General features: G+C 56.1%; 1 protein-coding gene across 1 annotated transcript in view; it reads left to right on the plus strand.

The window, feature by feature from the left end:
• Positions 1-19,715, plus strand: part of IGSF9B (immunoglobulin superfamily member 9B) — a 39,255-nt gene extending 19,540 nt beyond the window's left edge. The window contains exons 11-21 of the mRNA XM_068994901.1: positions 49-141; positions 245-395; positions 929-1,040; positions 3,751-3,926; positions 4,480-4,706; positions 5,553-5,637; positions 6,919-7,080; positions 7,803-7,848; positions 9,164-10,795; positions 18,937-19,058; positions 19,466-19,715. Coding sequence (XP_068851002.1) covers positions 49-141; positions 245-395; positions 929-1,040; positions 3,751-3,926; positions 4,480-4,706; positions 5,553-5,637; positions 6,919-7,080; positions 7,803-7,848; positions 9,164-10,795; positions 18,937-19,058; positions 19,466-19,689 — 3,030 coding nt within the window. The 3' untranslated portion in view covers positions 19,690-19,715. The remainder of the gene's footprint in view (positions 1-48; positions 142-244; positions 396-928; positions 1,041-3,750; positions 3,927-4,479; positions 4,707-5,552; positions 5,638-6,918; positions 7,081-7,802; positions 7,849-9,163; positions 10,796-18,936; positions 19,059-19,465) is intronic.
• Positions 19,716-23,016: the final 3,301 nt, after the last annotated feature.

The following is a 23,016-nucleotide window of genomic DNA, read 5'->3' on the forward strand; positions in this document are numbered from 1 at the left end:
GTGCTGAGCAGCAGCCTCCTGACGCATGCCTCTCGCGTTGCCCCCCAGGTCCTCTCGGAAACGGGGGAACCGTCTGCCTTGCCACGACTGGAGAGACCAGATCCCCTGCCGGTGGCCGGCGGTGTCCCCTGGGCCGCGCAGGTAGCTTAGTGACCCCGTCGCCGCCTCGCCCTGCCCCACAACCCGCTGCTGAGTTGTGTTTTTTCTCTCTTTGCCCGGCTCCCCACCCCGCTCCTTGCCCAAGGTAGGGAAGCCCAGCAGGAGCAAGCACAACACGCTGCCCGGCGGGACCCTGCAGATCCGCTCCCTCGGCAAGGACGACCACGGCGAGTGGGAGTGCGTCGCCACCAACATCGTCGCAAGCATTACTGCCAGCACCCACCTGACCGTCGTAGGTACGGGTGGAGGGGGAAGGGGCCTGGGGAGAGCCCCCCAGGCAAGGCAGGAGATGGGGATGCTCCCCAGAAAGAGAACTGTGGTGACAGGATGAGGGGGAATGGCTTTAACCTGAGAGACAGTTTGGGATATTGGGAAGAAATTCTTCCCTGTGAGGGTGGTGAAGCCCTGGCACAGAAGCTGTGGTTGCCCCATCCCTGGAAGTGTTCAAAGTCACGTTGGACAGGGCTTGGAGCAGCCTGGGATAGTGGAAGGTGTCCCTGCCCATGGCTGGAGGGTTTGAGTAGATGTCCCTTAGAAGTTCCTTCCAAGCCAAAGCCCTCTACGGTTCTAAGAGCAATGTCTCCTTCAAATGTTATTTCCCGGTGGAGTTGCCTTTCTCTGCGCTGTTATTCTGTCCTGCTGCCATTTCCAGCAGAAATTCCAGTGGCCTTGGCTTGGTGCAAGAGGAGTCCCCTTGGGCCATGGCTTGGGAGAAGACCCCTCCCAGCCCTGGTCCTGCTCCCCTCTAAGCTGTCCCCTCTCTCCACAGGGACAAGCCCTCACGCCCCGACCAGCGTGCACGTCGTGGCCGCCATGACCTCAGCCAACGTCTCCTGGGAGCCCGGCTACGACGGTGGATACGAGCAGACTTTCTCAGTTTGGTACGGCCCTCTGTGAGTCATCCTGGCATGCTTTGCTCTCTGCTTCTTTTCCTTCCTAGCTGACCCGAGCTTCGAGCAGCCGGGGGGAGGAGGGTGGGGAGAGGGTGGCACTGCGCCCGTGGGCCTTACAGGGCTGAGCTCCCTCGGGGGGTTCCTTGGAGAGATGGGTGGTGATGATGGTGGGATCATGCAGTTCCCGTGTTTCCCTCTCCCTTCTGTGCTGGCCTCTGCCTCTGTCTGCCCCAGCAGGTTTTACTCTGCTTGTGGTACACGGGAGACGCTTTGCATTCACGTAGCTGTGCCTCTGGCATCTAATTTCAAGATAAACTGTTTACAAGGCTTAACAGCCAGGGAGAGGATGGAAAATGCAACCTTTAGAGAGTGTGTCCTGGAAGCGCTGTGACTAAGCAGAAATGTTCTCTCCTTGCTCTGTGGCTCCCTGGCGGTGGTTAAATCCCAGCTGAGATCATGACCAGCCCCTGGGAGATCCTGGCACTGGGACTGAGCCCCTGGGGCTTTGCTCCCACAGCTCCTGTGTTACCCAGCACCCAAAGCCGGTGGGTGCATCCCACCTTCCTGCAGCAGAGCCAGACTCAGCCCTGTGCCTTTCCCCTGGGGCAGGGGAGGGAGAAATGTAGCTGCAGCAAGGCTGGGGTTTGCTTTGGGCTCTGCTATTGTCATTTCTTCTGAAGAATCATCCTTGGAAACGTGGAGGGGGTGATGACTTCGCTTCCCAGGCTTGGGCTGGCATTCTTCAGCCTTTCCTCTTGCTCTCTCATTCTTTCCTTGCCTTAATTTGCCCTGATGGAGACTGCTGATAGAGAGGAGAGAGGGAGACGCTGCCTGTAATGATTTCTGCTCTGCTCCAGCCCGGGGCTGGGTTGTCTGTCTGGAGATGGAAAGAAGGAATGGATTGAGCGGAGGGGGGAAAATGAGGGAGCAAGCTGAGTGGTGCAGACCTTGCTTTGATGAAAATGTCCTTGGGAAGGAGTGGTTAAACCTCTGCTCTGGAGACATGGCTGCATCAGCAGCTGCTGCTGCTCTCGCTCTGCAACCTGCTCTCAGATTCCTGCCTCCTCGTGGCTCTTCCAGACTCCGCAGGGAGAGAGCAGCCAGCAGGGAAGGGTGTTTGCACCAAGCAAAGTGGGGACTTTGGACAGGGAGGCAGCGACCCGTCTTGCCCTGACCCTCGGGGGTGATCCCTGGGGGATGTGTTGTTCCTTGGGACCGGGATTCTGGGACACAGCTGGCTCATGTAGTGCCATCCGGAGTGCCATCCGTGCGTTTTCCTCTCTGCTGTGGCTGTGGGATGCTCAAGCAATCATGCTGTGGCTTCATTTTCTCTGGGTTCGTGCTCTCCTCCCGCGTCTGCGGTTGTTGAGGCTGGAAATGCAAACCCCGCTCCCCAGCGACGGCCGGGGCCACCACAGCATTCCAGCTGTGCCACGTCCTCCCTCAGCAAGGGAGTTATCCCTGTTCAGTGCTGCATTTAGCCTCTGCTTTCCCCACCCTCAGCCCCTCTCCCGTGCGTCCTTGCCCGCAGCAGCGCCGGGGAGGAGGGATGTGAGGGCAGTGGGATTAAACGCTGCAGGGAAACCTGCCCTGCTGCCCTGCTGCCTCCGTGGCGGTGGGGGATCCTGGGAGCTGGAGTCCCAGCCAGAGCTGCAGTGATGCAGAGGCTTTCTGAGGCACACGGCACATGCATGGCTCTCCACCGACCTGCTCGTTTCCATGGTTTGCTGCTGCTTCTCTGCCTCACCTTCTGCTCCCTGGACAGCAGCGTTATTTCTCTTTGCTCCATCTTTTCCTGCTGGGTGGATTCACCTGGCTGTGTGCCCGTGGCTGCAGATGTGCCCCCTTACCTGTGCAGGATAGGCCATCTGCACCAATCCTTCCCAAACCCTCTGTGGACACGGCCAAAACCTGCAACTGAGGGCTCAGACTCCCTAAAGCATCTCTAACATGAGCACCAGTACTTGCAGTATCGGAGCAGTGCACTGGTGCTGCTTTGGGATGTGGGATCCTGGTGGGATTAATGGCTTGTGGAGGTGGCTGCATGCTCCTGGGTGGCACTGGGATGGCTCTGGGAGCATATTCCACCCTGGGTTTGTGGGTAGACCCCAGCAGAAAGGCTCTGTCCTGCACTCCCTGCCAGTGCCTCTGCCGCGCTGCCAAACCCTGAGTGGTGCCCCAGGCTGTGCTGGCAGCCCCCGACTTGTGCAAATGTGGCAGAGATGGGGATTTAGTTAAATGTCTCTCGTGGGATGACATGTACAGGGCTACAGCTGAGGGAGAACTTGGCTCTGGCTCAGGAGATGTCGAGGTATAAATGGGAACAGGGCCTGTCTCCTGCGTCAGCCGTTCCCTTTGCAGCACTCACCAAAATGCTCCAGCTCCCACTTTTGCCCATGGGAATCTGGTAGAGATCACGTCAGAGCGGGGCTATTGGCACTGCTGTTGTCCCTGACCCAGCTCAGGGCAGAGGGGAGAGCTGGTGGCAGTGTCCCTGAGAGCTGGTGGGACATGAGGGGATGGTGGCCTGTGCCAGCTCGTGGGTGGCGAGTGGCTGCCCCACGTCCATCCACATCACTGCTGCCAAATCAAACCATCGCTCGGGAAAGCTCCATTTTTGCATAAGAAGTTAATGCTGCCTCTTTGTTCTCCCTGTCAAAGACACCTTCCCTGAGGATGCTCCCTTTTCTCTCGGCAGGATGAAGAGAGCCCAGTTTGGACCCCATGACTGGCTGTCTCTCCCTGTGCCAGCTGGTTCCAGCTGGCTACTGGTGGATACCTTGGAACCAGAGACTGCTTACCAGTTCAGTGTCTTGGCTCAAAACAAGCTGGGCACCAGCTCCTTCAGTGAGGTGGTCACTGTGAACACTCTAGGTAGGTCCTCCTTGGGAACAAGGGAAGGGCTGGGAAGGGATTTGGGAGGTCTGTGGGGAGAAGGGGGCCTTTGCATTCCTCCATGTGTCCTGTCTGCTGGAGATGACTGTTACCCAGCCATGCAGGAGATAGTTTGTGGAGGGTCCTGGATGAAGCTTGCAGACTTTGCTGGATGCAGGAGGCTCTGGAAGGCTTGTCCTGAGAGCCAGCGTGCGAGAGCTGTACTGTGCCAGTCACCTTTCAGATCCTTCCTTAAGTTCAGCTGGGATCAGGAGGAATTAATAGAGCACGAGATACAGCTCAGAGCCCTTGGGAGGGCAGGAAGCAGGAAGGCCTGGAGTCATGGCCTCATTAGTCCAGTGCCTTTTGAAAATCCACTTTCCTATTTCTGTGATAAGAGACCAGATTCCCGAGACGTGCCCTAAACTCCTGGAATGTGGGAACCACCTCTGTGGCCCTTCTGCTGCTGCTGTGGGCACGAGTGGGAGAGGATCTTCTGTGCTTGCCCTGCCCCATCTGAAAGGTGTCCCTGTCCCTTCTGCTCTGTCCCCAGCATTCCCTGTAACAACTCCAGAGCCTCTGGTGTTGGTTACCCCACCGAGGTGCCTAACAGCCAACCGGACACAGCAAGGCGTCCTCCTGTCGTGGCTCCCTCCTGCCAACCACAGCTTCCCCATCGACCGCTACATCATGGAATTCCGCGTGGCGGAGAAGTGGGAGATCCTGGATGATGGCATCCCGGGCTCCGAGAGCGAGTTCTTTGCCAAGGACTTGTCCCAGGTGAGCAGGGGCTGCCCGCACCGTACCCAGCTCAATGATCTTTTCCAGCCTTCATGGTTCTGTAACAAAATTGACACCATCTGCTGCAGCTCTGGGGAAGTTTTGGGGTGGCTCAATCCCTGAGCTGGGATCCTCGAGGAGCTGGTCAAGTGTTGGAAAAGATAGAACATTTTAATAATTTTAGTTAATGGCATGAAGTAATCATAATCAATATACGTATAAATTATAAATAGTGTGTTATTGTTCAATTACTCTTAGCCAGCATTTGGCAAAGTTGTCGTGAGCTACTTCTGTAGGAGCGCAGCTTGAGAAATGACTGAGAAACTTAAAGTTTTGATAAAGTCACTCTGATATGATTCAATGAGCAAAGCCTGGGAAAGAAAGATGAATTGTTGAGGTGGGAATGTAGGATTTATGGACCACAAGAACATTTTGCAGAAAGCAGAAGATAAAGAGACTAACAAAGTCTCAGTATACATTGGAAAGTCCCTACAGGAGGAAAAAGATACCAAAAATATGCCCTAATTAGCATAAGAAGCGAGAAATCAATAACCAATAGAGGATAGAATACTAATTAATGAAAGAGATTTGTGTAATTTAGAGCCAATGAACAATAATTTTTGTTTGATGAGAACGTATAAAGAGATGAAAAAGTTTTGTATCTGTGTCTGGGCGGAGGCCAGAATTTTATTGGCCCCGCACCCCTGGCCAAGGATAAAAGCCTGACCTGCTAACATTAAAAAGGTGACGTTAGAGGGTTTTATTTATCCTGGGAATGTTGGAGGATCTGGCGAGACGAGGCTGGAGGCTGTGTGAGGGCCCTGACGGGTGTGTTTGGTGTTCCAGGACACCTGGTATGAGTTCCGTGTGCTGGCGGTCATGCAGGATCTCATCAGCGAACCCAGCAACGTCGCTGGCGTGTCCAGTACAGGTGAGGGCTGGCTCCTCTTCTCTCCCCGGCTGTGGGGCTGTGAGCTGGGCTGAGGTGGGGTGCAGGGCTCTGATGGTGTCCTGAACACGGCGCTGCCTCCCGACGGGAGCAGGCGAGGACAAATCCCCGGAGCACGGCGCTGCCGGGTGCTGCAGAGCCCAGCACAGCCCGGCTCTGCGGTGAGCCCGGAGAACAAAGCTCCGAGCGGGCACTGCGCAGCCTGGAAACGGGAATGAAAGGTGGAGAGAGGGAAACGTAGCGCTGCAGTGCAGAGTCCTCGGGGAAAAGAGCTTTGCAAGCGGGAGACTGCAACGCGCTGCAGTTCGTGCGTGTTCCCTGCACATCCAGCTCGGAGGATGCTCCCCGAGCCGAGGGGCAGGCGGAGGAGGGTGGTGACGGCGCTGGGGAAGGCGAGGGCAGCAGGAAGGGATGGGGATGCGGCGAGCCCGGATTTTCTGGCTCTCGTGGAAAAGCCGGCTCCGCCGTGCTGCGATGCAGCGGTCTCTCTCTGCCCCCAAGTGGTGCCGGTGTGGTGAGGAGAGCTTGCTGCAGCCTCCCTGCTCGCTGCCCTTGCTCCTCACGCCCAGTTTTTCTGATGGGGTTTGGCAGGTGCTCGACCCCAGGCAGCTGCTCTCCCGTGCTCCGTGCGGGAACGTGCTGATGATCCTGGACGTGGCACACGGCAGGAGCACCGAGCTGTGCAGGGTGCACATCTGCCCGTGCCCACGGCCGAGGTCTGCTGGGGGTTCACATGTGCACCTGGTTAGTGAAGGGTGACAAAAGGGTTTGGAGCCCCGTGTTCATTGGAAAGCTGAAATGAAGCACTGACAGAAGAGGTTGAAATACCTTGTGCTGCTGCAGCGGGTTGTTCAGCCAGGAGGTGACTGCAGGTTTGCTGCAGTTGTGTGTGTTTAGGCATAAATATGTATTTGTTTGGTGTGGAGGCTTCTTCCCTGGGTGCCCATCAGCTAACAAAGAAAGGTTCATCAGGTTGCTTTGGGCAACCTGGTCTAGTTGAAGATGTCCCTGCTTATTTCAGGGGGGTTGGACTAGATGGCCTTTAACAGCCCTTTCCAACCCAAACTATCTAATGATTCTGTGATCTGGTGTGAGATCACTAAACCCCTTGGCCCTGCAGCAGTGCTGATTGCTCTCCCTGGGTGGGCTGGCTTGGAAGCAGGCTATTTGCAGAGATTGTCCTTGCTGGAGACTATCCGCACTCTGGCAGCTCCCTGGGGAAGGCAGCAGGTGTGACACTGAGTTGTTGTGTTTTTCCCCCAGACGTTTTCCCTCAGCCTGACCTGACGGACGAGGGCCTAGCCCGCCCGGTGCTGGCTGGCATCGTTGCCACCATCTGCTTCCTGGCTGCTGCCATCCTCTTCAGCACACTCGCCGCCTGCTTCGTCAACAAGCAACGCAAACGCAAGCTCAAGCGCAAGAAAGGTGAGTCCATTCCTGGTGTGCTTCCTCCCTCCTTCCTGTCTCCTCCTCGCTTGTCCCCCCTGGTTGTGTTGTGGTCGTAACCTTCTTCCCTGTCTGTCTCTTCTTCGTCCGTGCGCGTCCTCAGGTGAAGCCCTGACTTCCTCCCTCGGCTGTGCCTGAAAGCGCCCGTGGTCGGGAGCGGGAGAGGCAGGGTGGGTGAAGAGGCGCCAGAGAAACTAGCCTGGGAATTCCGAGGGAGCTCTCCCACGTGGTGATAACTCCTAGAGCCGGGGTTTAGGGCTGGGCTGTCCTCTGGGACGCAGACGGGGGAGCACCGGTCACCTCCTCCAGGTCCCCCCAGAGCTGGGCTCTCCAGCTGCTCCCAGCCCAGAGCAGGCAGTGCTGGGCTAGAGAAAACCCCAAAGGAGACCCTGCTGCTCTGCTTCCTGAAAGCTGGGACTGCAGCCTCCGTGCAGGAGCGGCTGGTAGGGAAAGGGGGCGGCTGGGGAGCTGGAGAGGGCAGGGAAGCGGCTCCGTCTCCTCCAGCCTGCGGGGCTGCGGCAGCAGGACGGGCAGGACCCTGTGACGGGAGCTGTTTGTTGTCAGCAACCATTAAAGCACTGGAGCAATGAAACCTTGGCCTCTTGTTGAGTGTCTTTTGTTGTCTTGATGTTGAGTCTTGTCTCTGTCGTGTTGCGCCTCCTCAGCGTTCTCTCTTCTTTCCCCTTTTTATTCTCTTCCAGACCCTCCTCTCTCGATAACCCACTGCAGGAAGAGTTTGGAGTCCCCGTAAGTATCTGTCCTAGCTGCGGCACCAGGCTGTGGGGTCTTCAAGGTGCCTCCTTCCTACATTGCAAAGCTCAGATGGAAATAACTCATCCCTATTTGGATGCTCCTGATGAGTTGTTTTTGGGTGTTCCCTGAACTTTTGGGAGCACAGCAGTTCACAAGAGACAAATGGGCTTTGGAGTAGAAAGCAGCAGGGACAGATGCAGCAAACAGAGCTAAGAGATGACCCCACTGGATCTGTGAACATTTCCAAAGCTGGAGTTGGCTGGTGGAACTCAATTCCACACCAGCTGGAAGGGGCTCCTTAGGAGAAGGACTAGCCTGCTGCATATGGAGTCCTTCCTGCCAGCTCGCTGTAGTTTTTGAGTCATTCTCTGTTGGCTCTGTTTTTCTCCTGAGAAATCCATCTTTTCTCCTGAAGAGTGCCCTGCTGAAGCCTCTTTCCACATGTGCCCAAAGGTGGTAGATTGTGGTGCTGCAGTAGCCACAGCTCCTTGCAGAGCCCATCAAAAGCATGTGTAGCTGCAAACCAGCAGGAGCATCTTCCCGGTGGGAGTGCAAGAGTCTGGGATGCGGACACCTCATGCTTTGGCTCCTGGACTGTTGCAAAATGTCCCGGTGCCAGTGGATCTGAATCTCACTTGTTTCTGGTTCATCCACTGCACTGAAATAACCTGTCTCTGTTGGATCTGCTGTCTTTGCCTCTCAATCCGGTTTGTCTGAGGCTTTCTGGGTAGGGATGAGGGAACTGTTCTGGTGCTCTCTGCCTTTTGAGGTGCTCAGCCTAAAGTCTGAGTGTTGAGAATGGGAGAAAGAGTTGGTCTGAAATGATCTGTCAGCATCTCCAAGTGAGATGCTGAGTTCTGTGGGAGGGGACATTTGCCTGATGTCTCTCTTCTCAGGGCCTTTCCTGGGCATGGATATCTCAGGTGAACATAGGAAACCTCAGAAAGAGATGGAAGCAAGCTCTGGATGTGTCTTTTGTCCCTGTGGGGTTGTGGAGCTCGTTGCAAGGTGTTGGTGGAGCTTGTTGCGAGGTGCTGGGGTGTTGATGGAGCTTGTTTCAAGGTGTTGGTGTGAGCTTTCTGCCCCGAGTGTTCCGAGCTGCCCTCCCAAGGAGCAGGGATGTTGTGCACTGCTGCTGGCCAGACTCTGCCATCCTGGTTAGCCCCTGCCAGTTTCTCCCAGCGGTTCCACTTTTGAGAGCTGGTAGCACTTTTTTTTCTGGATCCAGAGTTGTTCTTCTGGGCGAGAAGGCCTCCTTTCCGCTCCGGGTGACGGTCCCCTCTCTCGGTTTTTCTCCCCTGTGGTCCAGGTTGTCTTCCGGCAAGGTGAGTCCCGAGAGCATCCGCACGCTCCGTCCCCCCTCGGAGTCCTCTGACGACCAGGGCCCGCAGGCCAAGCGGATGCTGAGCCCCACCAAGGAGAAGGAGCTCTCCCTTTACAAGAAGACCAAACGAGCCATCAGCAGCAAGAAGTACAGCGTCTCCAAGGCGGAGGCCGAAGCTGAGGCCACCACCCCGATCGAGCTCATCAGCCGCGGGCCGGACGGACGCTTCGTCATGGACCCGGCGGAGATGGAGCCCTCCCTGAAGACACGGCGAATTGAGGGCTTCCCCTTCGTGGAGGAGACGGACATGTACCCCGAGTTCAGGCAGTCGGACGAGGAGAACGATGACCCCGTCGTCCCCACCTCCGTGACCGCCCTGAAAGCCCAGCTCACCCCTCTCTCCTCCAGCCAGGAGTCCTACCTTCAGCCACCAGCATACAGCCCCCGGTTCCACCGGGCGCTGGAGGGTCCCGGCGCCCTGCAGGCCACTGGCCAGGCCCGCCCGCCAGCCCCCCGGGCTTTCCACCACCAGTTTTACGGTTACCTCAGCAGCAGCAGCCCCGGGGAGGTGGACCCACCGCCCTTCTACATGCCAGAAGTCAGCCCGCTGAGCTCGGTCATGTCCTCCCCGCCGCTGCCCCCCGAGGGGCCCTTCGGACACCCCACCATCCCCGAGGAGAACGGGGAGAACGCCTCCAACAGCACGCTGCCCCTGGCCCAGACCCCCACGGGGGGCCGGTCCCCTGAGCCCTGGGGCAGGGCCGAGTTCCCCTTTGGCAGCCTGGAGCTGGCCCCTGCGCCATTCCCCCACCAGCTCCAGCCCTGCGAGGCGGCCGAGGGCTCCCAGCCCACGGGCTGCCTTCCTCGGGGGCCGCCCCCCTCCTCCCTCCAGGTGGTCCCCGCGTCCTACTCGGGCATCCTGCCCCTGGAGGCACCAAAGAGCTGGACCGGCAAGTCACCGGGCAGGGGTCAATCCTCCGTGCCCACTACCACCAAGTGGCAGGACAAACCTATGCAACCCATGGGATGTCAAGGGCAGCTAAGACATACCAGCCAAGGTATGGGCATACCCGTGTTGCCTTACCACGAACCGTCCGAGCCCGTCGGCCCCAGCGGCACAAGCACATTCAGCCTGGACACCAGGTGGTACGAGCCCCAACCCCGACCTCGGCCCAGCCCTCGGCAGGTCAGGAGGGCTGAGCCCAGTTTACATCAGGTGGTGCTACAACCTTCAAGGCTTTCTCCTCTGACCCAAAGTCCCCTGAGCTCCCGCAACAGCTCCCCGGAGCTGACCGCCCGCGCCCGGCCCCGCCCGGGGCTCATCCAGCAGGCGGAGGTGTCGGAGATCACGCTGCAGCCGCCTGCGGCCGTCAGCTTCTCCCGCAAATCCACGCCGTCCTCCACGGGATCTCCGGCGCCAAGCAGCCGCGGGGACAGCCCCAGCTTCCGACCGACCACCGCCTTCACCCCCGTGGGCACCGGCTTCTCCAACTCCCAGGGCTCCTCCCTGCCCGTGGACACCATGGATGTTTTCGGAGACATCCCTTCTCCGAGGAGGGCTGGCGAGGAGATTCTCCAACCGGAGCCGACATCCACCACCACGGTAGCCGCCACGGGGTAAGTGCGTGAGCCCCGTGGTGACCCCCCCGCCCCCTTCCTGGCTTCCCCCACCCTGCCTCACCCACTCCCTCTGACTCCCTCCCTGCCATCACCATCCCAACTGGTAGGGTCTTTCTGGGCACGCTGCAGCATCCCTTTTGGAGACGGCGTCCCGCGGGCTTTGCTAGGCAGAGGCTGGTGCCACGGGCACGGGTTGCATGGCCGCTGCCCGAGAGCGCTGGGTTTTAGGCAGGCGATCTTCCCGGTCCCTTGGGAATCTGGGAGCGCTGTGACTCGGGCTACGGGCCGTCTACCAGGTGTACAAAGACCTGGCTTGCTTAGGTAAGTGTCCTGGTGTCACTGGAGGTTGTTTCCTCTTCTAGCTGCTGGCTCTTGGCTTTCTTCGAACGTTAGGGCCGCCGCCGCCGCGCCTCTGTCTTCCTCCTCTTCCTTCCCGCGGAGTCTAGAGAGCTTTAATGCATGACAGAAACAGCTATCACGGTCACCGCCCCACCTGCAAAAGGGATGCTGCAGCCCCAGGACGCGGGCAGGGAGAGATCAAGGACTTAGCCACACCAGCAGCATGTCAGGAGAGGAGGAAAAATAAAAATAAACTAAGCCCAGCGGAGATCGGGAGGCTGCCGGCACGCTCAGATCCTGCCCTAAAGAGGGATGTGGCTGCACTAGACAGTAGCGGCTGGTTTTCCAGGTACCAGGGTTGCTCCAGGCAAAAGCGTCTCTCTTTCTCTCTATTTCTCCTCTTTCCTTCCGTCTTTCACAGCACCTTAGACCCCGTAGCCGTGCTTTCGTCCCATCCTTTCGTCTCGCTTCATTCTGGCTTCTTGTCTGGTGGGGTTGAGCCCCCTCCTCCGGCTTGTGGCAGAGAGGAGTCGGGGGCCGGGGCTCCCAGCCCCGCGGAGCCAGCGCGGTCGGAGGCGTTTGGAGAAGAGGCTGTGTTTTGGGGAGGGGGGAGGCAGCGTTTCACCCCGCAGTGCCCTCCGCATTTCACTCCTGCCCTCTGGTACCTGGAAGCGTTATGGCCTTAGCAAATCCCTCCGGCACCGAACGGAAGGAAGGAGGGCTCAGGGGAGAGAGGATGGGGAGGGAGAGCAGCTGAACGAGCCTGAAATGACTTCTGTGTGCCTCTGGAAAACCCAGCTACGGAGCGATGCAGTTAGGGATGTAGTCACAGGTCCACGTCTCCTAGCAGGGCATGCCAAGGAGAGCCAGCTCCAGGACAGAGCCGTGTTAGAGCAGCACTGTTGTCCGTGCTTTTATGCAGTGTATCCATTCGCTTCGTTGATTATCGTTTTCGTTTCTTCTTTTCCTTTCTCTTCTGTTTCTTTCCCCCTTTCTTCTCCAGCCTCGTTTCGTTTGTGTTTCAGTTTGGTTTCTTTCCCTCCTTTTTCCTTTTTGGAGTTGTTGACGTGCTGATGTGTTGCGGAGCTCGGCTCCTTGCGGGTGTTGATAACTGCTTTGTTTTTGATTAATCTCAGCTATCTGGGCAGTGTTGTCGAGACAAGCTTCTCCTCAGCTCAATAGGTAAGGGTGATCCATGTCCGAAAGGATGGTGTGGGTGCTGTGGAGGGTGGCCGGGAGCGGGGCATGACAGGGGACACGGAAGGGGCTTTTCCAATACCATCTCTTCCTTTAAAGGGGAATAAGGAATCCGAAAACACTAGGAAACACCTCTGGATGCACAGTCTCTGTGGCTTTTGGGTTTCCGCTCCCAGCAGCACACGCTGCTCCCCTGCCTTCGGGGCTGGGGTTTGGGATGAGCCGAGCTGCCGTCTCCCTGGGGCCACCCTTCCTTTCCTGGGAGACAGTGACACATGTGGCACCTTTGGCAGGGTGCACAAGGGTTATGTGGTGTTAGGGAGGCGTGTGTTGAGGTGGGGCTGTCCTGGATGATCCAAACCAGAAGGAGCCCATGAAAGGCAGGAAAAACAGTCGTGTTGGGAGCAGCCAGCTGCAGACAGCGTGCTCAGAGTGGGCTCCAAAAATCAGTCTCCAGCTGCAGTCCAGCACATGGACTGTTTCTGTTTCCAGCAGTGCCTGGATCTGTTTTCTTTTTCCCAAGTCTCCTCAGTCATGGAAAAGGGGAGAAGTCTTTCTCCCGAGCTAGATGGTATGCTTGGCAGCAGCAGAACTATGGTCTCAGGCTGCCGGAAAGGTGTTCTTTCCTTCGCATCACATGCGTGGTCTTGGTAAAATCCTTCCATTCCTGAAATTCTACTTGGAGAAATCTTTGACTTCTTTTGACCCAGATGTAATCAAACAGCCCTAAGCAGATCTTGAAAGACTCTTCCAAGAAAATTCCTCTTGGGCTGCCTTCATGGGGCTGGTTTCCTAGATGGCCATGGGCATTTCTGGAACTGGGATGGAGTAATTTGGAGCTGGTTTTCAGACCTTAAAAGCAGAAGAATATCACTAAAACTGCCAAATCCAGATGGGATAATAATAATTTGTGACCCAGAGGATTGGCAACACTGACCTGTTTGGCCATCAGCCAGGCTGGTTATGAAAGGAGAGATGGGATTGTAGATGGGCTTGTTTCTAGGGCCTGGCCATGCCCCAACTTCCTTAGGACAGACTTTACGAAAGGTTAAGCTTTGCTGCCTTTGTTGGGAAGAGTCAAGGTCCTGTCTGATATTCTCCAACAGCCTGAGGAGCCTTGTTGGGCTGGAAAAGAGCCTTATGAGAGAGGTGGGATGCCTGGAGAGATCAGGGGGATGTTTCCAGGAGAGGGGAATTCCTCCAGCTGACCTGGAGGGTTGTCCTGGGGTGGGGAGAGCAGGACTGGCGAGGAGGGGGTTTTGGGAGCAGGGACAGGATGTGTGCTCTGTGGAGGAGCCATCCTCTTGGCATGACAAAACCCATCCCATTTGAGCCTTGCAGCTCCAAAGCTCTTGAGCACTTGGCCGCTTTCTCTTTCTGTTTTTCCTTGGTGTCCCATGAGGAGCAAAGCTGGCACCAAGCCTTGGTGAGGTCTGGGCTGTGCCAGGCTTTTTGGGAAATGGGGAAGCCCTCAACAAGGATGTGGCTGTTTGTTCTTGCTTTGTGGCTCTTCCCTGCTCCGGCAGCATTAGGGACACGAGCGGACGTGGCTTTAGCACAGCACAGGTGAGTCCAAGCTCGTGTCTGAGTTTGGTGAGGCTCTTGCACAGATCCTGGCTGGCTCCAGTGCTGGCTGCCATGGACTGATGGATTTTGAGGAGCAGGGTCACACTGCCCAGCAGGATGGGAGCAGCTGCGTGTCCTACTCCAGGATGCTGCTGGGAGCTGCAGTCACAGCAGCGGCTCCAGAGTCATTATCCCCGAAAAGGGGAAGCCAGAAGAATAAATCTCACTTTAAGGCGAGGAATCCCGTAGAGAGCCCAGCCAAGTAATTTCTTGATGATTTGGGGTCATAAAATTGTCAGTGCATGTGGAGCACAGGGATTTTATACCAGACCAGCCAGATTTCTCTACTGCAGCATTAAAAGCTGAGAGGAGAGGGACAGGCAGCATGTGAGCTCCGTGCTGCAGCATGGTGGCTTTTGCTGGGTGAAGCTCAGGAAGTTTTTACGGATGGGCAGGGATAAACGATGCCACTACTGAGCCAGCACGAGGAGTTCTCCCATCTTCTTCTCTTAGGATGCGGCGCGCATCTCGGAACAGGGAAAAGGGGGCTGTCGTCTCCCTGCAAAGGGAAACCCAAAAACCACAGACGAGGCACCAAGCTCCCCTGCCCCTGGGCACGGCAGCCTGCCCTGGGGGGCCTCCCCAGGCCCCCCTTGCCAGGGCAGCACTGCCAGTGCTGGGAGTTGGGGGGCTTGGCCGTGGCGTAGCGTTGAGTGACGAAGGGACGTCGGCGCCAGGCGTGCGGGAGGAGCCGCAGCCCTCGCTCGCCGCTTGAAAGAAAACAGGTTCCCCTTTAAAGACTGTCCATGTGCTGATCCTCTGCATGTGTTCCATGCCTCCTTCCGCTTGGAGAAGTTGTGAGTCCGCTTGTCTGAGTGCGTTTTTTCTTTTCTTTCTTAATTATTATTATTATTATTATTATTATTATTATTATTATTTTATTTTTCTTTTCAGTCTCTTTAATTTCCTTAAATATATTTTCTCACTCCTGTTTTTCATTTATCTCCTCCTCTCTCCCCTCCCCTTCCCCATGACTGTATCCCCCCTCTTCCTGTCCAGCCCGGCCCCGTTGCCCTCGCCCTCTCTCCTCTCCGTCAGCATGGTGGTGAAGTCCGTTGTGTAGATGAGTTGTGGTGTCTACAAAGCTGTAGAAGGGCCCCCCTTCTCCAGTGTGCTCCCTGCTGTGACCAGCCCCTTGCTCCCTCCCTCTTGGCGGTGCCTTGGCAGCAGCAGCAGCCCTGGGCTGGGGCCGTCACCGCGGTGTTTTCTCTGGCACCCCTTGTGCTGAAGGATCCCAAGCGTTCTGGGATGGAGGCGGCAGCCAGCGCTGCCTCGGAGCAGAGTGGGAATTCTGACTTGCAGGAGCCTCTTGTAGGAGAGTTGAGCTCTTCATGTGAGGAGGATGAAGGGTTGAAGGATGCGGTGGGCTCCTTTCAAGTGGATACTCTGCTTTATCCAAGTGGATGCTCTAACGTGCCCAAACAATTCCTGGATGTCAATGTCTTGGCTCAAGGAGAGGAGGAGACAGGGAATGTGTGCTGAGACCTCCATGAGGTTAAATATATATAAATACACGTATAGTGTCCTTGAATCTCCTGGACCCTTCCTTTATATGGGTTCCCCTTTTGGGTGGAAAGAGGCCAGTGGTGCTCTCAGGGGTCTTCTCCCTTATATCTTTGCTTTGTACGTGGAAGGACGTTTGAAGAGGAGCTGAGATGTGTGTTGGGCTGGATACTTCTCCCCTACTTCCTTTTCCTGTCCTGACATCCTTCAGTACCTTTGTGGCCTCTCCAGTACCTCCCAGTCCATGCAGTCCAGACACTTGCTCATGCAGAAGGGTTTTCCTTTGAAGACTTGAGGAAAACTGCTGCTCCAGGTGTTGGTGCTGCCTGGCAGAAGGTTTGTGCCAGGAGTTCATGTGGGCTTCTCAAAGCTTCTTTGCTTGGCTCTACACTGAAGTTTCCAGAAGAAGTTCACCCACCTCCCTGAACATCTCATCTGTTGGTATTCAAGATCTCCCTCGTGCGTGGGCAGCTGCCCAAAATGTGAACTCTGGGGGCAGGAAGAGGCTTTTGGCTGAGCTTAAAATGAAAATTAATTTGCAAGAATTGGAGCCCTTTGAAGAGATAAAGGGCGGGTAGAGCAGATAAAATTTGGCTGCTGAGTAGCATCGTTTTGTCCTCTGTATCTCTGCCTTGCCAGAGGTCAGACAGTATTTGTGGTGACACATGGGTTCAGTGCACTCACTGTTTATGTTTGTGTGTATAAATACGAGTCCAATTACGGAGAACTAGTGGAAATGAGCTTCAGGCAATTTCCTCATAATCCCTCGTGTAAATCTGTCTAATTTTGTCAGCATGCCACAATAGCTTCTTCCTAGAAAGAAAAAAGAGTGGAAAGAGCAGGAGACTTTTACAAGCTGAGCTTTAATAACAGCGGCAAAGCTGTCTGGGTGGTGGGAAGTGGTGGAAGAAGGCGGCTGCTGGTGGGCAGGATGGTGGCAGGATCACCGAGCTCGGTGGTGTCCAGGGCTTGGCACACGTGAGCTCTGTGGGCGATGCAGCTGGAGCAGCTGAAGTCACCGTTAGCCAAGTACCTGCAGGAGTGTAACTCCTGTGCAACCCCAGAATGGTGGCTTTAAATGGGAAAAGCCTTTTACTGGCCGTTCAAGCAGGAATTGCTGCAGGGAATGCTGTGCTGTCACCTGTGGGTCGCTGTGCTCCTGCCTTCAGCCAGCATGTGCATTGCTGGCTGTGTTGGTTCCGCTCAGAGAGTAGAGCTGCTGCTGGCAGCACCTCTCACAGGAGGCTGGTTGCACTTGGGAAAGTGAGCTCTGCAAATGTAAACGTCGTCCTCCTGACAAGGAAAAGCTTGGATCCAGCCAGCGGGACTCCCAGCATGTCTAATGAGCTGCTTCATCTTCGGCTGATGTGATGCTCTGCTGGGAGCTGCAACAGAGGTTTTCTGGGAGCTGGAACAGAGGCTCTCCGGGAGCTCTCCGTACCTTGACGTCTTTGTTGCGTTGGAAAACATGAAAAGGAGCTCTTCTGTGCCCAGTGTTTGGGTTTCTGTTGCGTCTGCTGCACCTCAGCTGCTGCTTCACCTCACGCTGCACTTCCCTGGGTGCTCTCCGATGCTGCCAGCAGCACTGAGAAGCTTCGCAATCACATTCATCTTCAAAAAAACCGAAAACCCTTCTGCTCCCCAAGGGGAAAAATCTCCTGGGAGCTCCTTGCCTGTGCACTCCAGCTGAAATTTCACCGCCCTGGAGACGCTTGGGATGTCGGATGGGAAGCACTGCTGTCGCACTGTGCTCTGCAGTGGTGGCACACGTGGGCACCCGCGGGGGAAAGCCTGTAGGGTGTCTTCAGTGCCAGCCAGGCTCTGCCTGGACCCCAGGGGAGATGAGGAGCTCCAAACTCTCTGTGGGTGGGTATACTCTGGTACCACAGCCCGAGACTGCGGGGTCTGTGCTCCAGCCCGTGTTCTTGCCCTTCCCTGCTGCTCTGGCCAGCAGCCACGGTGTTTTTGCAATGCTGGATGGGGCACACCGTGCTGACAGACAGGGTGACATCATCCTCAGTGGTTCTGTGCCAAAGCAGGAGTCCGAAGGAGCTGATGTTGCCTCTTGCAGCCAGCTGAGGTGGCTCCTCCGCCTGCCCTCCTGCTGCCTGTGGCTTGCGGGGTTTGCTGATCCCTGCCCCAGTCACAGACCGATGCAGGAGCTGCCGTCAGCACTGTCCTCTGTGTGGCTCTTGTGACCAAGTTGTGAGAGCAGAAGAGTCATCTCCTCCTCTGAAGGGTGCAGGCAGGCTGGTTTAAATCTCCTTTCCTCCTTGGAGCCTGGCTTAAAGCGTTGGCTTTATCGCAGTGAAAGGTGCTTTGTGGAGGCTTCCTGTCATCTCTGGACACCTTCTGCAGGTGGCTTGGGTTTATCCCAGGTCATCACCTGTGGCCTCAGGCTTCTTCTGTGGCATTAGGAGTTGGTGACTCTTGGAGGGTTGTGGAAGTTAAATAGAGAGGGGGAAGGAGATGGGAAAGCAGCAAGAAGGGGGATGCTGTGATGAGTTATAGATAAGAGCTGGACTGCCTGCTCTCCTAAGGAAAAGGTTTTCCTCTAATGCTCTGCTCTCTACAGCAGTCGTGCTTTCTAGGCCTTGGATGGGAAAAACAGGTACAGTGAAGGAAATAAAACAAAAAATCTCTTTGCAAAGGGGAGGATACTGCACCTTGAGCTGGTTCCTGTAGAAGAGTGCCTCAGGGGGTACAGCTGATAAACTATCCCTTGCACCTGCTGGCTCTCCTGCAGGAAGCACCCCTTTGCAAATCCCCTCCTTGTCCTCGCAATAAAACCTTGTCAGTGTTTCCATTTCCAGCTCCCAGCCTCTCGCTGTTCCAGGAGCAGATGCTCCCGTGCTGTCGCGTTTCTGTTGTCGCTTCTCACAGGGACCTGGGAACGAGGTACCTGTCCCAGCTCTGTTGGTGTGTGCCCTTGGTGTCCCTGTCTGTCGTGTGGCCCCTGGTTTTTCTGGCTGTGGGAGCAGGGCCAGCAGGATCCTGGCTCCCTGCTGTTTGTGGCGCCGGTGTTGTCCGCCCCGGGTGGCTCGTGGTGCCCGTCTCGATGCTGCCGTGCCGCTTCTGCCTGTCTCTTTCTCTCTCTCTCCATCCCAAGGGGTTTCCTACCACTTCCCAGAAATGCCTTATCGGACATAGGATCTGCCCCGTCCTGTTTTGTTTAGCAGTGTTGGCATGGCAGGCAGGTGAGCTGGGGGTGCCCGTGTTGGACGTGGCCGGTGGCACCGGCTGGGGCGCGGCGCCGCTCGGAAACCTGAAGGAGACGTAGCGGGGACGCCTCACTTCCTCCATCCCGCGCTCTGGCACGCCTGGCTGGCCCTGCTCCCTCGGCCCTGGGTTTCTCACCTCTTCCTTTTCCACGGCAGAGCCGGCTGGGATCGGCTGATCCCCCACCGGGGATGTCCAGAGGCTCGAGCGTGGCCGGGAGCCGCTGACGGCGCGTGTCTGCTTTTCCTTCCTAGAAAATGTCCATCTCCGCCCGGGGACGCTGCTGCACCTGAGAGGCTCGAAGCTCTGAAATACCAGCGGATAAAGAAGCCCAAAAAGTCATCCAAGGGCTCCTCGAAATCCAGAAAACAACCCAGTGAGTGCGAGGACCCCGCAGTCCCCAACAGCATTCCCTGTGTCCTGCTGTGAGCAGCGCTCGGGCAGGTCCCTGCCGGCTCCAGCGCCGGGGGTCTCCAAGCCCATTCCTGGATGCTGCCCTTGTTCCCTGCCTCCCAAAGGGATGGCTCCCCGGGCTGCTTGCCTGCAGATTGTTCCTCCTTTGCTCCTCCAAACCGAGTCCTTTCCATGCATCTCCCATCTCCAGTCATCTGTTTGGATTTTGAGTGTTAATTTCTTTTTCCCTGATGCCCAACGTTCTCCTTTCTTGCCACGCTGCGGGTTCAGGGCCAGGCTTGTTGTCACCTCCCTTTCACAGCAAGCAAAGCGCTCTGCTCTGCGTGCTGCTGGCTCCGGTCCCATCTGCCTTCTCTCCCCCCTTCCCAGACGGCTCTGCCTCCCAGGTTCAGCACCCTCCCAGCTCTCAGGTACTGTCACCTGACGAAGCTGTCTGCCTCCGCAAGAAGAAGAGACACCCTCGTCAGGACCCCTTCGCCCGGCTCTCAGCGCTGAAGGACGACCTCTGCCACCGGCAGCTCCCTGAAGACCAGACAGCCATTCTCAACAGCGTGGACCACGATGACACCAGCGGACACGCCACCCTGCTCTAGCCTAGTGCTGGGCCCAGGAGGTTGAACAGGAGCGGTGGAGGGAGCTGGTGTCACACCACGGGGGGACGGAGGTGATGGGAAGGAGGGGGGGACACCCCTACGCTGCTGCCTCTCCGAGGGGTTCGGCGGCTCACGGCGGGGACGAGCTGGGGGGAGCCCGGGGGTGCTTTGGGGAGGATGCTTTGGGCTGGGTGTTCCTCACATGCACTTCTCCCCCACCCCAAACAGCTTGGGTGGGGTGGGAAGGGGGGTGTTGCACCTCGGTTTTGGAAAAGATCTCTAGGCTTCAAAGGCACGGATGGAGCTTTTGATATCTGCGTCTGCAGTGCGCGTTTAGGGGGGAAGTGTGGGATTGAGCAGCTGGCCCTCAATCGCCGGAAGAAATTCAATGACACAGGGTGTAATTAAGTGACAAGAACCTAACAACCCAGGCAGGAACTGGTAATCCCATGAATCTGATTATGATAAAAACATGACCAAATAATCCCAGGAAAGCTGTAATTGTGAAAATCTCCCTGCCTCCCCCTTCCCAGCCTCCTTTGATGTGAAGGTAACAGCAACAAAACCACCCGTGACATCTTTCCTTACCTATCTCTGAAAGGGAAAAGCCGGAAAGACCCCGAGCCTTCGAATCAATGTGAGATGTGAGAAATCACCATTTGTCTGTGTGCAGATGCGTTTGAGCCTCGGTAACGCGTGCTCGGTGCCGTGCGGGCGCGCAGCTACGGGGCTGCTGTGATCCGAAGGTGTTTCCCCCTCCAGGTGCGGCGTGCGCCAGCTTTGATGAGGGTGGGTTCGATTAATCCTGCCCGACACTCTGTGTACCGCAGGCAAATGTTCTTCAGTGCCGCGTGGTGATGTGATTTCTTACTGTGTGATGTTTAATCTCTACTGATAACTGCCAAGCGGGGAGACGCAGGCGTGCGAGCAAACGGGGTTTGGCTGCGTGGTCCCCAAAGCCTCCGTCGGCAGGTGCTGAGCCCGGGGAGAGCAGCTGGAAGTGCCCAGCTCTGCGGATGGACGTGGATGGCTCCGTGCAAAGCTAAGCCCAGCGTCTCGCGCCAGCTTAAAATGTGTCGCTGCTGGTTTCACCGTTTTCCCCTTTTTTCTCCTGCTCCAGCCCGGCTGTGTCGCCTGTGACACCCGCCGGGGTCGTGTCCCTCCCTTTGCCCCCTGTTCCCCTCGGTAATGCTGTTCTAACTCTTCACCAGAATGTACTTCCTCTTCAGAATAGGGTAGGTTTGGTGGCCGGTGGTTTTCTGGATTGCGTAGGTCTTTTTTTGGTTTGTTTTTAGCAGGCAAGGTGTGACCCGAGAACAGCTGGGCTCACTTTCCTGCTCTGCCTCCACTCTCTGACTGCGTGGCCTTGGGCAAGTCACTTAACCTCTCTGTGCCTCAGTTCTCCCATCTGTAAAATGGGGATAAGTCATATTTGAGCACTTTGGACAAGCACTTGGTGGCCTACAGACTGCAAGTGCTGTGTAAATGCTTAGTGCTGATACCAAGCAATCCCTACCTTTAAAATACTTAGAGTTGTTTTTTTTCTTCTTTTTTTTTTTTTAAGTTTGAAGTGGTAAAATCAACCACTGCATCCAGGTTTGCACAGTTCTTCCTCTGCGGTAAAGTGCTAAACCCTCCAGCCTGCCTGGGAATAAAACACCGAGTGTTTCATGTAGATATTCTTGCTTTGAGTGGATTCAGGCTGTAGAAAAAGTGTCAGGAGAGCTGGAGAGCCTGTAGGCATGTTTTTAGCCCCAGGCTCTCTATTTGCATATGAAACTTTTGTTTATTCCCAGGTAGAATTGCCAAGAGATTCTCTGCAATCTCGCCTTTAATTCTGCTTTGCCTTGGTTTTTGCTCTTGCTGCTGGTTGAACCTCCAAGGGCTGAGATATCTGGAGAAAGACGTGAGCTCTCGGTTGTGATCCGGCTCTCCGCCCACGCCACGCTCCCCAGGAGCTTTTAGGCCAGAGCCTGTCGATTGCTCTGCCTCAATTTACCTGGCTTTAGAGGTTGGGCTTCCTCTCCCAGCAGGATGCTGGGGAACCTGCGACCACCAAAAGCAGAGCACCGTGTCTTTTCCAATCTCCAGGCCCGAAGTACGGTTTGAACCACTGGAAAATGAATCCTCTAAATCGGTAACGAGATATTTCTGAGCTTTAACAACTTTGTGTAGGTGGTCTCAAACCATCAGCAGGTTTGTGTTGGGAAGGAGGGAGGGTCTGGCAGAAATGCCCCTCTCTTTCCAGCCTGCACCAGGGCTTTTTATTGACGTGACGAGTGACCTGATGTAAGAACCTCAACTCTCAGAGTGAGAACTCAACCTTGCTAACAGTATGACTGTATGAATTTCTTTTATTTGGGTGTGTTTTTAGGGTTTTTCCCTAGAAGCCGCTCGGATCTGAATTGATTTAATGCCATTCTCCCGCTCGGCAGCGGGGAAAACTCTGCCTGGCTTGGCCAACTTCAGCTCGCCGGTCACTTCAGCCAGGCTGCTCCTGATGGACAGGTGACCCTCGTGGAGGCTCTGTGCTGCCTGTGCTGTGGCCGACTGGCTCTTCCTTTTGCTCTCGTTGCCTCAGCCTCTCGAACAGAGGGTTGCTTTTCCATTTGAATGCTTCCCAAACGATTTACGACACCCGTTCGGATGGGCCAGGCGCTGTCTTCAGGCTCTTGAGGTTGCTGCCTCAGGACTGTGCCCCATCCCATCTTAAGGAGCTCTAGAGGACCTGGAGTGCAGGGCAGGTTGACGGAGCATGCCGGCTTGCTGGGTCAGTCTTTTGAGAGTTGTTTTCCTTTTGCAGGTGTTTTGAGCCACTGGGCTTTTCATGGTCTTCGACCTTTAGAGGCTGGAGCTGCAGCCCTCTCTCTTTCAGCCGTGTACCTGCCACGCTGCTGGAGTGGGAAATCCCGCCCGGGCGCCTCGTGGAAGCAGCTCCTCCCTAAACCATCCTTAACTCCTTTCCCTGCTAGACCGAGTTACCTTCCGATAGACTCGGGCCGTGCTTTGGCTGACTGGCTCGCCTCTTGCTTTGGCAACCTCCTCGCTTCTCCCAGCCCTCTGGTTTCCATGCCCTTCAGGGTTGCTCCTCTCTCCTTCCGCGGACCTGGAACATCGAAGCCGTGTCAGACGATGCCAAACGCTTCCCCCATTTCACCCCCGTTTGAACTCCGTGTCGCTTTGGTGGTTTGCAAACACAGCTGCTGTTGCTGCTGCTGCTGCTGCTTCTTCATTTTTAATTTTTTTTTTCCTTTCATGCTGCAAAATATATCTTGATTTTTATCTTCCTGGGCCAAACTCTCTTATTTTCTAAGCTGGTCTGAGGTA

The sequence above is a fragment of the Aphelocoma coerulescens genome, chromosome 24 (assembly GCF_041296385.1).
Source record: "Aphelocoma coerulescens isolate FSJ_1873_10779 chromosome 24, UR_Acoe_1.0, whole genome shotgun sequence".
Classification (NCBI taxonomy): Eukaryota; Metazoa; Chordata; class Aves; order Passeriformes; family Corvidae; genus Aphelocoma; species Aphelocoma coerulescens.